General features: G+C 39.4%; 1 protein-coding gene across 2 annotated transcripts in view; it reads right to left on the reverse strand.

Annotated features, from left to right (window-relative positions):
- FTO (FTO, alpha-ketoglutarate dependent dioxygenase) overlaps positions 1–17582 on the reverse strand; it is a 413739-nt gene that overhangs the window by 157414 nt on the left and 238743 nt on the right. For both annotated transcript variants that reach the window (XM_027869693.1, XM_027869694.1), the window contains exon 8: positions 16761–16885. In XM_027869693.1, coding sequence (XP_027725494.1) covers positions 16761–16885 — 125 coding nt within the window. The remainder of the gene's footprint in view (positions 1–16760; positions 16886–17582) is intronic.

The following is a 17582-nucleotide window of genomic DNA, read 5'->3' on the forward strand; positions in this document are numbered from 1 at the left end:
AAAGGGTAGGATGTTTATCAGTGGTAGCACCTACCACCACCACCTTGCTTGGCTCTCCTATGATGACTATCCACTTACAGGAGAAGCTGGCACGGTATGCATCATCTGATAGGGCGAGATTTCACTCTAAACAAATATGCACAAAAATTTGCAACTCAGGTCTAAATATGAAGTATCTGGTCCCTTAGAAATTAGTAACCCTGATACTTACAGAAAGGAAGAAGTTTAATCCTTATCTGTCTGATTGTATATTGCATTAATGATCACAGTAGAAAAAAATAACACTTCTATTTTGGTGTCACATCCAGACTCTCTTCCCTGATTTTCCATTCCCTATTTCTACTTGGAGCCAGAGTCCCAGGGTTGGGGAAACCTGGGGCCTTGAGGCCACATGTGGCCTTCTAGGTCCTCGGGTGTGGCCTTTTGACTGAGTCCAAGTTTTACAGAATAAATCCTTTTATTAAGGGGATTTGTTCTGTGAAGTTTGGATTCAGGTTACCCATCCCTAGACAATCAGTCCCCTGCTAGAGTAGGGAGCCTTATGTATCCACCACAGAACTTCACTGACGGCATGCGTTCAGCAGCAGCACTCAAAGCTACCTGTCTGTATGTAACGAATGGCCCCATTCAGGCCAGCACACTTCTTTCCTGAGGACACATTTTCCCCAGCACAGGCTTCTTGCTCCATCTCTTCTAGGCCTTGCTTCTAGAACACCTCTCTGGGGATACAGTGGCCACAAAATTTAAACCTGACTTTAGATGCAAACTTGGTGCTTTTCTTGCAGTGGAGACTGAGCTGAGAATCAGCATGCAGATAATGTGGGGTGAGAATAATGCCATGGATCCCCTGGAGGAAGAGGCAAAGCGGCAGTTAACTGCAGCCACAAAGCCTGCTGCTTGCTAAGCCAGGAGTCAGGCTCAACAGAGGCCTGCTGTGTTGATTTTATAAATAAGATGCTCAAAGGTCAATTGGGCTTTGTCCCTCATAAAGCTGTTTAAATAATGACAGTAACAATGGTAATAACATTAACAACACTTGCCTCCTTAAGATAAGTCATCATATGTTGGAAAGGAAAGGTAATCCTATCTCTAGACTCATTTAATCCTCACCTCTATATTTATACAATGTTTCAATTCCTACTCTTTTATGAGAAGGTTTTATGGAGTTATCAGGTTTTATGGAGTTATCCGGTTCAGAGACACAAAGGACATTCTGCTAAGGGCAGCAGAAACCACAGACTGGATGGATGCATTAAAAAAAAAAAAAAAGCCACGAGTCTAGTACTCAGCAGGTCTGCCCTCTCCTTGCTCTTTATTCCTTTGGCTAGCTCAATTCAATATAATAAACATTTATTAAGAACCTATTATGAGCACATCACTATGCTGAAGGGCTACACACATAATAAGGGGAGATACAAAGATCTGATAACATACAATGAGAGCTTAATTGACTGTATTTAACTCACAGCTGGACTGTGAGGTCCAAAGGAGAAATGAAACACACACAAACAACCAGAATATTAAAACAATACATGAGGAATACTTGAGAAGTGAACACAAAGCACTATTTCTGGTCCAAGGATAATATGAATAATCCCCTCTGCCTCCACTGTCAGTTTCTAAATCTGGCCACTATAGTGTTGAGGACGAGGGTCCCTGGCCCAGGCTCTGCTTACTCCTCTGCCCCTGGCAGGAAGTTGCTTTCTAGCAGAAAGGATGGCAGGGATTCCCATTAGGTCAATACACTGGCTCTACAGGCACTTTTAATGTGACCTTTATCATCTTATGGACCACTTATGAGTCTACTGATTCCTTAGCAGGACTCCATAGACCCCTGAAAGAGAAAACAAATTTAAGACAAAACACCAAACGATCAGGACAGCTGGTAGACTCATGTTCCTGAGTTCAAATCTGGCCTATTTGCCTCAGTTGCCTCGTCTGTAAAATGAGCTGGAGAAGGACATGGCAAACCACTCCAGTATCTCTGCCAAAAAAAAAAAAAACTCCAAATGGGGTCACGAAGAGTCAGACATGACTGAAATGAATGAATAACCACCACCACCACCACCAAGCCATCACTGCACTGAAATCATCAGAGCTCGGTCTCCAGAATGGCCTCTACCTCCGTCAGGGTAAACCAACCCAGGTTGGGGTGGAGGGGTGGGGGTGGGGAGAAGTGTAGCATAACACCAGGACCCTCTTAGCCTTAGTTCTGTTTCCTGTTGGTAGAGAACACTTTTGTCTCCTCCCTTTTTTTAGGGGAATAGTCCTCTCAATTGCTTGCTTTTTTCTAGACTTAAACTTTGTGCTTTCCTCTCTCTCACCTTGCCATGCCCCAGTGCTTCTCTGCCTGACAGGGACACCGTCAAGGGTATCTAAGTCAGGGTTGAGATTCCTGTCATCAGCGTCCAGACCTATGGATGTTTACAGAGGTGACTGACTCCTTTAGTACCAATTTTTCTGGCACAATCCTGGGGTACAAGTCATTGGCTTTTTTTCATACTGGAGAAAAAACAGTGGAGGTAAGAAAGGAGGAGGAGGAGGAGGAGGAGGATACATTAAACATTAAATACATTAAACATTAATACATTAAACAAAAATGTATTAAGCACCTACTATGTGCAGAGCACTTGTCTTAGGAAGTGAGAAAATATACATTTTTGCTCAAAGACATAGTCCCTGATCTCATGGAGCTTATACTTTAGCAGACGAAAGAAGACAAAAACCAGTAACTGTAACTGACACTATTATATTAGCTATAATTGAGAATATTAAATGATAAGAGCAGTAGAGACTTACAAAACAACATGCTAAGGTCCTCCCTAGGAAAAAGATCATTACCCATTTCAGGGACATGTGGGTGATATGGGTAAGACCATAAGGAGGAACCAGCATTTAGGGATGAATTTTCAAGAACCAGGGATTCAACAGGTGGGAATGAGGAGTGAGAAAATTCAAGAATGATGAGCAACAGAAGCAAAAGGTGGTAAGGCATAAGATAAATGGGATACAGTTTTGCAGGAGCACAGGGTAAATGGTAAATGGATGGAAAAATAAATAGAAAGATAGACTGGATGCCAAATTTTAGAGGGCCCTAAATGCCAGACAAAAGAGTTTCGGCTTCCCTGGCAGGCCAGTAAAAGGGAGTTCTAAAGACTTTGGAGAAGAGGACTAACATGGCCAAAGCTACAAATAAGAAATATTCCGGCTGAAGTATAAAGGAGAGGTTGGAAGGGAGAGAGGATGAAGGCAAGAAGACTTATTAGGCAGTTATTTCAATCACCGAGTAAGATGGTAATGAGGATCTATACTAGACTGGTACCAGTGGGAAGACAGGGAGAAGAGACTGAGGCGAGGGATGCTAGTGAGATGGAATGAACAGCACTTGGTTACTGATTAGAATGAGAAGTGAAGGAAAGAAGAGGGTCAAATAAAACAGCAAGCATACTGAAGCCAGAGAAAAGGGAAAATATATGAGGAAAGATAAATGGCTTAGTTTTGGATGTGTTGAGTTGGAGAGGCTGCCAGAAGGGGTGGGGGAGTGAAAATGTTGAGGTTTGTGCAAGAGAGAAGGGAGTTTATGTAGGATGGCCTCAGACTTCTCACTGAAGAGGAGTAAGTCACGTGCTCTTTAGTAAGGTGATTGTTGGGTCAGGAGGGTGGGGCTTGGAGAGGGAGAAGTGAAGAAAAGGCTCAAAAGGATGTTATAGGGAATTGATAAGGGCCAACAATAAGGATTCCTGAGCAGTAGTGAGGGCCCAACTGAAGTTATAACAATAATCTTTCCCCCCAAATCTTCCCAGATTCTGAACTTTCTTCTCGCTATTGAGAGTACCACCATATTCCCAGTCACACAGAACCATCGCCTCCATGTTATCCTAGACACCTCACTCTTATTTATCCTTCATATTCAATCTACTATCAAATCCTATAATTTTTACCTTTATAATATCTCTTATAGAGGTTCCCTCCTCTCCCCTCACACAACAACGATAGTTCAGGCCCTTAACACCTCTCCCAGATTACTGCAATTTTTAATTGCTCTCTCTGCCTCAAGTATCTCTCTATTACAAGCTATCCTCCACTTTGAGATTTTTCTAAAGTGTAAGGATGACTATTATGACCATGTTACCTTGCCTTCCCTCTACTCAAGGAGCACCTGTGTTTCTCTACTATCTCTAGGATCAAATATAAACTCCTCTGTATAACATTTAAAATTCTTTATAACCTTACCCCTTTCTACCTTTCCAGCCTTCTGACACCTTACTCCCTTTCACCATGTATTCTACAATACAACTACATTGACCTACTTGAAGTCACTCAAAAATTACTGTACCTTTGCACTGGTTGTACCTCACACATGGAATGCTCTGCTCCCTCAACCTGACATCTTAATTTCCCTGGTTTCCTTCAAGACATAGCTAAGAGTGGACTCTTCTGTAGGTCTCCTCACTGTTTATGGAGTTTTTAGACATGTGAATCATACGTTGTATATAAACCTAACTGTCTGTGTGCTGTACTCCCTGTTGGAATGTAAACCCCTTGAGGGCAAAGACTCTTTTTTGCCTTTCTTTGCATCCTCAGGGTTTAGCAAAGTACCTGGCATATAGCAAGCGATTTATAAGTGATTGACTGATTGGATGACTCAATAATATCAAATATAGTTTTTTAAAGTTTACAAAGGATTGCAAAGATTGTGTAAGATATGGTTTTAGTGATTAAAACTGGCTTCATTTTGTGACTTTTCTCCAGGAAAGTTCAGTAATGAATTTGAGCTTCACTGCTATATTCCTAGGACAGGGGTGCTACCCTAAGTCAAAGACATATAGTTAATTTTCCTCACCAAAGAGCTGTATCACTTCCTAATAACACATGGGTTATAGCCCTTGGAATGAATGACTTTAAAAAGTTATAGAGGCTCCTTTCATGGAGATTTCTCAGAATGAGTTAGACTATTCATTGGAGGTTTAATTCAGCCTTGCAAGAATGTATGCTGTATTTCGGGGGGGGGGGATCCTCTATTGTCTCTGGCCACATTATCCGTGGCATCTAATCAGCAATTTTACTTGGCAAAATGAGTAAGAGATCTGAGAGCTAAAATTTTCTTAAACTTAAATTTATTCATGTCGGCCTGGCTACAGAACAAATTTAAGTGCCTGGTGTCCACTTGCAAAGGAACTGATAGTTCCACTGTCTTCTAGTATAGACCACATCTGGAGTACCCTGTTCAGTTTTGGGCACCACATCTAGGTGACCAGGATGGTGAAGTGAGACCAAATCATGTTATGTGAGGGCTGGCTGAAAGAACTGGAGATGCTCAGCCTGAATGATCACTTAATCAATCACAAGCATTTATTAAGTGCCTACCAAGTGACAGACACAAAGAATGAAATAAGCCCTATGCTAAAGGAGACTTGTGGTGAGACAAGACAACAGTATTTGAGAGGTTATTAGATGGAATAAGAGGATTAGACTTACTCTATTTGACCCCACAAGGAAAAACTAGGAGCAATTAATGGAAGACTCAGACAGGCACATTTAGGTTTCAAAAACAAATTCAACTAACATTTATTAAATGTCTATTCTATATTAAATGTTAAATTTCCACACTAGTTGCCCACTGAGTCATCTGGGCAGCTAGGTGGTGCAGTGTATAGAGTGCCTGGCCGGGAGTCAGGAAGACCTGTTTTCAAAGCTGACCTCAGACACTTAGTAGTGTGTGAGACCAGGAAAGTCACTCAACCCTGTTTGCCTCAGTTTCCTCATCTGTAAAAATGAACTGGAGAAGGAAATGGCAAACCACTCCAAAGTCTTTGCCAAGAAAACCACAAATAGGTCACAAAGAGTTGGACATGACTGAAATGACTGAACAACAATGACTATGTCATACCCTCTTCCATCCAAGTGATTCTGAACCCCTAGCTGTTATTCTTTGAACCCTTTTCTTCATCCTTCACTGTACTCTCCCTTATTCCCAACCCCCTTAACCCAACCCACCCCCTAAACTCCTACTCTAAATTACAACACTTCCACTCTGCTCTCTGGAATGCCTGTTCCACAGGTAACAAACTTGCTTTCATCTTAAACCTTTTCCTTTCTCATTCCTTCCATCTTATTGCACCCATTGAGATCTGGCTTCCTCCTGATGACAAAGCTTACCTATATCACTTTCACTTATACCCACATTCACCTGTGATGGGGAAGTTGGAATTTTCTTTGCTTCAAATTGCCATTTTCAAACAATATCTCTACTACCATCACTCAGCATCCTCTCCTTGTTTGGGGTTCATTCAATTCCTATCTATGAGCCAATCAAAATTCTGATAGCTGTTATCTACTGACCTCCAGGAGATTCCCCTTCTTTCCTCAATGAGTCCAGCACTGAATTTACAGAATCTCTCTCCTCTCCAATTCCTGACCTCATACTAGGGAAGTTCAACATACATATGGATATGGATAACTCTCCAAGTTACTAACCTCCAAGTTCCTCCACTTAATCAGGGCCCATGTCCTACTCCTCTACCCTACTTCAGCTACACACAAAGATGGTCATATCCATGATCTTGCCATCACCCACAATTAGACTACTTTTACACTCACGAACTCTGAAATTCCTTTATCTGATCACAATCTGTTATCACTCCACCTCCCTTGAAATTCCTGAACCTGTTCTTCATCATCACCATGACCTCCAATCCTTCTACCCCTAGGTTCTTTCCCAGGCCATTATCCATGCACTGGTTGCATTCTCCTCTCTTTCCCATTTTGATTCCTTGGTGAACTCTACACTGTCCTCTTCTTTGGAATCTGTTGCCCCCTATCCTATCACCAAACTTGCACTGTCAAACCTCAGCTTTGGATTATTCCCACCATCTGCTGCCTTTATTTCATGACTTTCTCTAGTTTTATTCAGCAGCCCAGTGCTGAATAAAACTAGAGAAAGTCATGAAATTATGCTGATTGGGTCAACTACCAATTTATGTATATCATTTATGTATCTCAAGTTATATATCTTATTTATCTCAACTGGGTCCTCACTAGAGCAAGACAATCCTTTTTACATCTCCCTAATCAATTATCACATTCACAACAGAAACTTTTCCAAACCTTTTCATCCCTTCTTAAACCTCCCATGGTTTTCTCTCCCCCAACCTTCTCATCTGTGAATCTTACCTCTTAATACATTGGAAACAATTGAGGGCGTTCACTGAGAGCTCCCTTTTATCTCCTCATCCTCTTCAGTTTACATTACTCAGATCTTTGGTCATTATCTCCTCCTTTACCCCGTCTCACATGCAGTAGCCCTTCTCCTTTCCAAGGTAACAAGTGATACCATTCTATCCTGCTCTCTCCATCAGACTGCCCCCTCTATCATCAGTCCCACTCTCTCACTCATTTTCAATATCTCCCTATCTATAGGAGGCTTCCCTATTGCCTATAAACACACTCATGCCTCACTTGATCCATCCACGGCTAAAATCCTTGAAAAGGCCATCTGAACACAGACATCTATGTTCAGTGCCTTCCTTTCCTTTCTTCTCATTCTCTTCTTAATTCTGCTCTTGTTTCCAACCTTATCATTCGACTGAAAGGGCTGTCTCTAAAGTGACCATTTATCTCTTTCAACTAAACCTAATGATTTTTCTCAGTGCTCATCCTTCTGGACTTCCTTGTAGCCTTTGACACCATTGATCATCCTCTTCTCTTTGGTACTCTAGAAGTTTTCATGAAATTTCTCTCTTTCCAACCTTTCTGACTACTCCTCAGCCTCTTTTGCTGGATCTTCATCCAGGTTCTTTTCTCGTTCTATACTATTTTACTTGGTGACCTCAACATCTCCCATAGATTCAATTACCATCTCTAGGCAGATGATTGTCAGATCTATTATCGAATCTTAATCTCTCACTTAACTTCTATTCTAACATCTCCAGCTGCCTATTATACATCTTTAACTGGATATCCTGTAGACATCTTAAACTCAACATGTCCAAAATGGAACTCATCAACTTTCCCCCAAAACCCTCCCCCCTCTTCTTAACTTCCCTATTACTTTTGAGAGCACCATCATCCTCCTAGTCATCTAAGTTTCCAACCTAGCTGAATGTCCTCCCTGGTTCCTCTCTCTCTCTCTCTCCCTTCCCCCACTGTCTTTCTCTCTTTCAATAAATGCTTATTGGTTTGACTTAAATGCCTACTGTGTGTAAAGTGGCATGGAGACAGACAGTGCAGGATAGTGGATATAGTGTTTGCCTTGAAGTCGGGAAGACTTTGTTTTATGCCCTGCCTTTGCTACATATTAGCTTTGTAACCCTGGGCCAATTACTTAACCTCTCAGTTCTAAGTAGCTTTTAAAGCTTTAAATTGCACAAAAAGTAGTGACCTGCATTGGTAGGGGAGTTTCCTTATCCAGAGGTTCCTTACATCAATGAAATCACAGGTCAATGCCCCATCCCTGTGTACCAGGTACCATGTTAGGCAGGGAATACAAAGACACATACAAAATCACCTCTCTTCTCTAGGGGCTTAATTTTAATGGGATTTAAGTTAAGAAAAAAACTTCTTGACAGTCAGAGCTATTCAAAAGTGGAACAGGCTGCCTCCAGAGGTAGTAGTTTCTTCCTTACAAGAAGTCTTCAAGAGAACGCTGGATGAGCGTTTGTCAGTTATCCTGTAGGGAAACTTCTTGTTCAGGTATTTAGCTAGACTAGATAGTCTCTGAGGTACCTTTTAAATATGAGATTCTGTGAACCAAATCAGAGTTTATAGGGCCCATTGCCATCAATTCTAAGAAAAGCTGTTGGTTTATATGGAAAACAGTGTTCCACAGAATTCAGAATACACTATGAGCCATCCAATATCTTACCTAGAGAAACAACTAGCCCTGAAAAAATATGTGCTGAAATATCTGGTTTATATTCAGTCAGCAATGGCAATGGAAAGATTCTAAAATGAATGGACATGAAGGTGAGCAGAGGTAGACCCCTACCCCCTAATTAATTGGCCATTCCATGAAGAAGAGGAGGAAGAGGAAGGGGTGGGTAGAAGTGGTAGACCTTGAAGTCTTGATCACTGTGCTTTGGAACCTAAAAGCTGTCTATCCAAATGTTAACTATTAATCATGAATTAACAAGGTCAAGAGATTTATACAAATTGTATAATTAGTTATTTTTTTGGTCAGTTTAAATCACTAACCCAACTGAATATGTGAAAAACTATAATAATATTCATAACACCTGAATGCTAGGTTTTGGAGCTTTGACAAAGATACAAATTGAGCACAGCTTCAAAAGGAAAGATAAGAGGGGGAAGAATAAAAGCCTTTTTTTGGGGGGTACAAAACAAGTTCTAACTTTGGAGTATTACACCTATTTAAACCTAATATGGAAAGATACATATGGGATCACAAGTATAAAATATGCTTTATTTTATTCATTCATTCATTCATTCATTCATTCATTTATTTTTGGTGAGGCAATTAGAGTTAAGTGACTTGCCCAGAGTCACACAACTAGTGCATGTTATATGTCTGAGGCCAGATTTGAATTCAGGTCCTCCTGACTCCAGGGCCAGTGCTCTATATACTGCACCACCTAGCTGCCCCAATATGCTTTATTTTAGGATGAAGTTAGGGGTATATATAAAGTCTCCTTTAAACATAGATAATGGGGCTGTGACAGATTTCTATAAGAAAATGCCACAATCATCCACATTTTAAAAATTGTTCTAAGTATGTGTGGAGAGAGATTTTTAAGGGCAAGGAAGCATACTCAGTTGTTTATCCTAACTGTACCAGAGGATTCTAGGTAGGACCTAGGGTACAAGGTTGATCTCAGGTTAAAAGATAATGATAAATACACATGTATACATACAAACAATGGAGGGGCATATTAATAATGGTCAGTGTTGAATCAAGGTGTAGTCTTATTATTTTTGATCTTCTCTGAACCTATTAGTACTTGATCTGTCTTCTTTGGAGAGCTTTAAATAAGAGAAATATGCGGGAATGGCAGAAGCAAAGAACCAGAGGGTCACCAGAAGCAAACAGAGTCTAGCAATAAGCAACTAGATACAGGGCCAGGGTGACCTCAGACAGTGGATACTTGGGCACAGCTGTGAATGAATGAATTAATGAATGAATAAGCATTTATTAAAGCACTGAGTATATACCAAAGCATTGTGCTAAGTGCTTGGGAAACAAATAGAAAAATGGAGTTTCTGCTTTCAAGGAGCTCACTTTCTAATTGGGGGAGACAACATATATAAGAAGGCTCAGGTGCAGGGTAGATGTAAAAACCCAGAAGTCTTAAGGGTCTAGAAGTAGGGTAGATGACAAGGCTCAAGATTCATTAGGTTACATCAATGGGTCAGATCACAGGGCAGGGGACTGTAAGACATGGAAGCAGGGCAGATTATAAGGCCTGGAGTACCTTAGGAGGCAGAAGCAAAATAAATAGTAAGGCATGGTGCTACTGCATCTCATTAGAAGGTTGAATCCCATCTCATCCAAACTGGGTAGCAATCAAAAAGCCCAGGGGAAGAGGGAAGGCAAAGGAGGAGGTTATGACCAGTGATGGCCGGTTTTCCAGCCACTCTATCACTCCATATGGGTTCTGGTACTGGCTTTGGGCTCAGAAATGGCAAGGGTGCCTTAAGCAGCAGGTCTTCACACTGCTCCATCATTCAAGATGGGTTCTAGGACTGTGTGCTATGTACTAGGAGGGTACTATGACAACTTCATTTGAAGTCTTATTCTCTCAGTAAGGCAAATATCCTGATACTCTTTGTGCCGTAGTGGACAAGTCAGCACTGAGAAAAGGATGGTCTATTCAAGTCTGCCATTTAAAAATACTGCCTTTTAAAACTGATTGCACTGTTTTTGTGGTTTCATGCTTCCTGTGGTCTTTAACAAATGTTTTTATTTTTGGTACTTGTATCCTCAGGCAGTTTTGCAATAGGCATAATCTCGAAAGTTAGAAAAACAAAGTTTATTCCTAAAATGCCTCTTTCCCTGTATTATCCTATACCTAGACCCGCTGATCATTAGAAATTCATATTCCTTTACTAACTGAATCAAAACTAAAGATGAAAAACAAGATAAATTGTGAGAGCAAATTATTTCCTTAAGTAAGTATTATGAAACTTGAATTTTTTTTCAACCGCTGTCTGTGTGAAAGTTGTATTAGGAAGTAGGCAATAAACACTGTCAAAAGTCACTTGACTCCCTAAGAGTACAACAAGCTCTAAGGGAAAGAAGGACTCTTGATCTTCAATTACAGCTCTATTATTTTCCCCAAAGACTTAGCACATCTCTCAATTTTCAGCTGAAAGAATAGATTTTTCCTCTACGGCATCTTAAGGGGAATTTCCTGAATACTTTCCCCGTTTCATCTTTATATTGATTGCTCAATTACTGCATGATGCCTATAACATGCTGAACACTTTATATAATGCTTTGCATATAGAAGGTTCTCCATATATGCTTAAAAAATGAATGAATTTATACTTCATGGTCATGGAAAAATGATAGCTATCTTTACAGAAAAACTTTGCTTGGTGATCCTAAATACTGCTTTATGGAAAATAATGAAATGTTCCCTGAATAATTCAAGAGATAACCTAATAGAAACAAACCATAGCAGTAAATCACTGTGACCTATGTTCCATTCACTTGTGGCACTGATTATATGGCATAACTGAAATATTTCTTTGCAAATCCAAGGCAAATGACACAAAGGTTCATTTCTTTTATTCAGTCATCTTCCAATACTTTACCATTTGGATTTTATTACTTAAAAGTTTCTTTTTTCTAATGAATTCCCCCTCCCTTTAATTGAAGAATGATCATAAGGTTTTTAGCAACTTGGGGAGTAGTAGAACACAATCATTTTTGGCCTTTACATAATATACATTTCAAACATACCTTAAGTACTAAATATGCTAATGAAAGGCAGCCTTGGGAAGATGCCTAGGCTTGTTTAATATAAACAAAAGTGCTGAATTTCTGGTAAGAGCAGCACTGAACTGTACCTTTCCTTTGTCATCCTTTTCAAATGATAATTCTTTCACTGTCACCATTAAATCTTAATCTATCCCAGCTCCTTGTATGGGTCATTGATTCTATATGTACTGCTGTTATTTTAAAATGTTTCCCCTTGGTAGGGAAAGAGAAAAAAAAAAGCTGTCGAGAGCCAGATGGGCCACTTCACAGTTCATTTATCAAATCTAATACACTGGCTCCACCCTCCTCTCACTCACTATTGCAGTTAAACTTCCATATAATTTGGTAATCATTTTCATTATCAGAGAATGACCCTAAAGGAGACTACCCTGGGATGCCCAGTCCACACAAGTCTCCCAGCTGTTCCTTTTCTGCTTCTTCCTACAGTAGACCTTAAGAACCTCATAGTTTATTAGCTGCAGACTGACCTTTGGAAGCAGAGGTCAAGAAGGGGTCAGATCAGAGGGCTTGCCTAGGTCTTTAAAAGCTATAACAACTTGTCCATCAGACAGTAGTAGACAGTATAAACAAACCTAAATCTTCAGAAATTCTGGACCACTTCTGTTAACACTTCCCCCACATTCAGTTTTTTCCTGATCTACTCTGGATCTGTCAATCCCACAAAAGTGAATAAACATCCCTGATAAGCCTATCTGAAGAGAGTTGTTTGTGGTGTCATTATTAGCTTTAAGGATAGAAATTCTTGCACTCAAATGCATCTTTGGGATCAGTGATGGCACTGTGACAAACTGTGCCTATAGTCATGCAAAGCAGTCACCTTCTTTAAAAGTTAAATCCACAAGACACATGTGCTTCCTGTTCAAGACTCTTTAGATAGGCCAAAATAATGGCCCAACAAGCTCCTAGCCTGGAAGACATGCCAACATTTGATGGGTATATCAGAAGTTCTACCTTGAAAAACAAAACAAAAAGACAATACACTGTTCCCCAATCCCACCCTGTCCAGTCTCAGTATTGCATAGGAACCTGGCAAAGACTCAAAATTGTTATATTACAGTAGGCCTACAGTAAAGTTTCTGCCAGCTGTTGTGACTTGGTTGACCTATATTTCTCAAAGTTGTACTCTTCATAATGAGTTCTCTAATGTGCAATATAAGGTAATTAGAGTCATCTGTATTTAACTTTGAGAGGAAAAAAATTCTATTATCTAATCTAGCTGATCCCCTGATAGCCTGTTGAAAGTAAAATACTGTAACCTATTGCTTGGCCTTTGACAAGTGCTAATTATTTCCTGTCCAAGCACATTTTTCTCATGTAATTCCAAAGTACACAATAGGCTGATCTCTAAAACCCAGGCAGCTCAGCAAGCAGTGTGGCGGATGTTTTATAACTTTCACCACCACATGCTTGATGGCTACCATAGTCAATGCCTCATTCCAGACATCCAGCTGAAGCTTTGATGGGAAAAAGGGAGGAGGTGTACGGTAACAGTCTGTTTATGTGGTTCATATGGATGAGACTCTTAGATAGGTCACTGGGATGGGAAACATCAAATGATGGGGATGGGGAGGATGGGGGAAGGATTATAGTTATTTAATACCCTAAGGATACTTTGTGAGCTCTCAAGACATTGCCCTCTTGAAATATTCTTTCAGGTGTTTAGTTTTAAAGAGGCCTGCACAGTGTCTTTTGCTAAGCTTTCTCTTCCCCCTCTCCTCCCCACACCCACTTCCTACCCCCTCACGCCACAAGGTACTTTAACATTTTTGTTTCAGAGACTAGACTACATCTACTTCAGCAGTGGCTCCAACAACTGATTAAATTGTTAGTAGCAAGTAAAAGCCAGAAACACTGTAACCAGACTCCTTTTAAACAAGCTATTTTTGTCATGCAGCCTGGTGATTTGGTGTATTAGGAAATTATTGTTAACAAACCAAATGCACTCTCCAAAAGACATCCATTCTCAACATTTATGCTTTCTCTGTGTAAGGCTGACTTTGTTTTGTTTTGTTTTGTTTTCTCCTGAGGTAGAAAGGAGAAGGTGGTAGAGGTGGCTTTTTTTCTTGACTCTTTTCCCTCCTCCTTGCCCATCTTTTCTTTAAATGAGGCAGACTGGGGGACAGAGCAGAAGGGAAGGTCTAGAACTAGAAGGGTCAAACAGAAGAAGACCTAGATCTCTCCAAACCGACATTTCATTTTTAAAAATAGCATTAGAAACAGATCCATTAAAAATAAAACAATTTAAACTCTTCAAGTTTAAGAGGAAAAAAAATTAGAAAATTTTTAATTATTGCAACTCAAGTTGAATGAATTCATCCATCTCTCTTGAAATAAAAAATGAATGGTATTCATATACCATTGACACTTGGCTCTCTTGAACGTCTCCTTCTTTGGAAAAGTCTATCTTGCCTGGCTTGATCCCAGAAAGCAAAAAATCTGAGAGCTGAAATTCATCAAGTATTTACTAAGCACCTAGGATATAACAGGCACCATGGCAGGCATTGGGAATACCAAATCAAAAATAAAACTGTCTCCATCCCCCCAAGAAACTTACATTCTGCTGGAAGAAACCCCAGAGAAGAACCTACTCCTTGGCATAGCTCACAAGTACTTGCAGCTACTAGTGTGCCTCCTCATCCTGCCAAAGTTATGTTGATTTTTTTGGTATATATTTGGTGTATATATTTATATTTGTATAGTCTCCCTCTTCTCCCTGCCCCCCACCAGTTCCTTGATATGATGTAAGTTCCTTTAGGGTGGGCATGGTTTCATTTTTGTCTTGGTCTTCCCAGCATATAACATAGGGCATGGCACATAGTGGGTGCTAATTAAGACATTGATTGATACTCATCTTGGTTTTGCTTGAAAACCTAGAGTGAACAAGCAGGAACACAGGGCCTTCACAAGGCAGCCCATTCCTGATCTGATGCAACATCCAGGGACTGCTCCTAGTTGTACCTTCTTGAGCCAAGTAGTATAAGTACAATCCCTTTTTCCCCATGACAGCCAGCCTTCTGAACACTTGGAGAATGTTATAACACTGCTCCCCTAAAACTTTTCTTCTTCAGGCTAAACATCCCCCGTCCCTTCATCCAAAATACCTTATCAAGGTATGACCTTGATGCTTTTTGTTATCCTGATTGCCATGTTCTGAAAACTCTCCAGTTTATCAATGACTGGCATCTTCTGTCAGAATGGCCATGTGGCCTCTGAATACAGCCAAAGACTGTAGCTGCCCAACACACTATTCACTTGTATTCTGTATATAATCCATGAAAACTCAGATTTTTTTTTCAAGCACTCCTACCTAACTTTATCTCCTCGATATGATGAATATGATTTGTTGAAGCAAATGTAAGACTTTATATTTATCCTCCCTGTTAAATTTAACTCTCACTGATATGATTCACGATTACTGAGATCTTTTGGATCTTCACACTGTCATCTGACATGCTAGCTAGCCATCCCAGCTTTGCATCCCCTGAAAATTTGATAAGCATACCATCGATTTCTTTATCTAAATCTTTGATAAAAACATTAAACAGAATAAGATTAAGTACAAATCCTAAGGACATTCCACAGGTGTCTTCCAAAGTAGTTGATATTGAACTAACAATGACTCTTTGGGTCCAGTCATTCAACTAGTTCCAAATCTCCCTGACTATGCTATTGTCTAGTTTCCAACTCTCATTTTTGTCTACCAGAACAGCATGAAGGAATTTATTAAATTCTTCTGAAATCTAGATGAATTACGGCTACCACAGTCCCCTAATCTACCAATGCAGTGTAGTAACCCAGTCAAAATAGGAATTAAGGTTGGTTTGACATGATCTGTTTTTGATGAAACTATGCTATATCTTTGTGATTTAGATGAGCCTCTTATTTTTTTTATAATTGATACTAACTGAACTACAAATTATAGTAAATTATCAATTGCAGAACTATGTTCTGAAAACATTGTGTTTCTGAAGAGATATACCTCATTATTAGAAATAGTTTTCTGTAATTAGCAAGACTCTCACTACAAAATATAGCACAGTCTTAAACTCTGCTTTCTTACTCTGCTACATAGAGATATATATCAACCTCAAAGTTCTTTGCAACAAAAAGTCTACATTATAAATTGAATATTTTGGGGAATAGGTATACATTTTCATTTCTAAAATTATACACTGAGTAGACTGTTAAAATATAGCATCAGAAATGTTAGGAAAATTGACCATGTAGAAACTTGGGTGGAAGCCTCAACAAAATTCAGAGCTCACTGATGCACAATCAAATTTACAGCAAAGAAACTGAGATGACCTGATGGTAACTCACACTTATTTAATATCCCACAAATGAGATGGAAAAACATACTAGGTGAAAAATGTTCAAGCAATTCATCCTTTATCAAGTGCTATAAGGGCATTCACTACAAGTATTTCCCAAGCTTCTATCTATATTGGTTTTCAATGTGTTGGTAAAACTGGCTTTTCAGCATTGGGTACATTATGCTTACAAATGTAAACATCTGTGCTAAATATTAAGCCAAGAGCTAAATCACTCTCTCTCTCTCTCTCTCTCTCTCTCTCTCTCTCTTTCACACACTCACACACACACACACTAGTGACACAAACCACAATAAATAATGCAGATACCAAAATAAAGTAAGCTTCTCCAGAAAGCATCTTAAGTGTAATTTTTTTTTTTCCATAGGTCTTCCAATAAGAAGAATTGAGCTAGCAACAAGGAAGCTCTTCAGCTAATATTGCTTGTAGACTTCAGGAAACAAAAAGAACCATTTAATTACAGGTCTAACCTCATACACCATTCCATTCGCAGCTCCTGTCGTGTGGTGAGCAAGGCAAGTAAATCTGCTATGATTTCATTCTTTTGTTCCATGGGCCATCCCTTTTTTCTGATTTCACAAAGCACTGCATTTGTCTAAGAAAAATGATAAAAAAAAGAAAGAAAGAAAAAGAGGAAGAAAAACATAAAATTAATAAAAAAGCCCATAAGCAAATAAGGACAGTAAATCAATGGCTTTTTTTATTACAGTTCCACTGCTAACAAATCAATACAGTAAATGATGGTCAAAAATGGGCACCATATATTTGGTATTTAATCAATGTACATGGCACATAAGGTAACCTATGAAGTTCCATTGCCTTAAGTAACACATTGTGCATTCTCCCTTTCATTTTCTCCACACATATGCCTATTTTTTCCCTTTGAGCTGCTGAGCATAAGCTATTATTAGAAATGATTTTCACGTACGCTTCTCTGTGAGTTGTTTGTTTTGCCTTTTTTAAAAAGAAGCCTTTGACTTTCTCTCTCTCTACTTCCTGCTACCAGCTGTGGCTTTCTGCACTGCCTCTCTTCTTTGAATCATTAATTTCTATTCCCAGCCATGCCAATGATTTTTTTCTTCCTCTCTCATTCTCCTTGGTTGGTGGGAAAACAAAACAAAACAAAACAAAACAAAACCAAGATCTTGCTAACAAATAAATAAGTGCACAGAATGCAAGAATTATATGATATCCAAACTGACATTTTCCAGATTTGAAAATCTACTGCACATACAATTATACCCATATTTCAAAAAAAGTTTAAGGCATCTTTAAACACAGATAAAAGTTCA

Source organism: Vombatus ursinus, unplaced genomic scaffold (assembly GCF_900497805.2).
Source record: "Vombatus ursinus unplaced genomic scaffold, bare-nosed wombat genome assembly UNPS02014793.1, whole genome shotgun sequence".
NCBI classification, from domain to species: Eukaryota; Metazoa; Chordata; class Mammalia; order Diprotodontia; family Vombatidae; genus Vombatus; species Vombatus ursinus.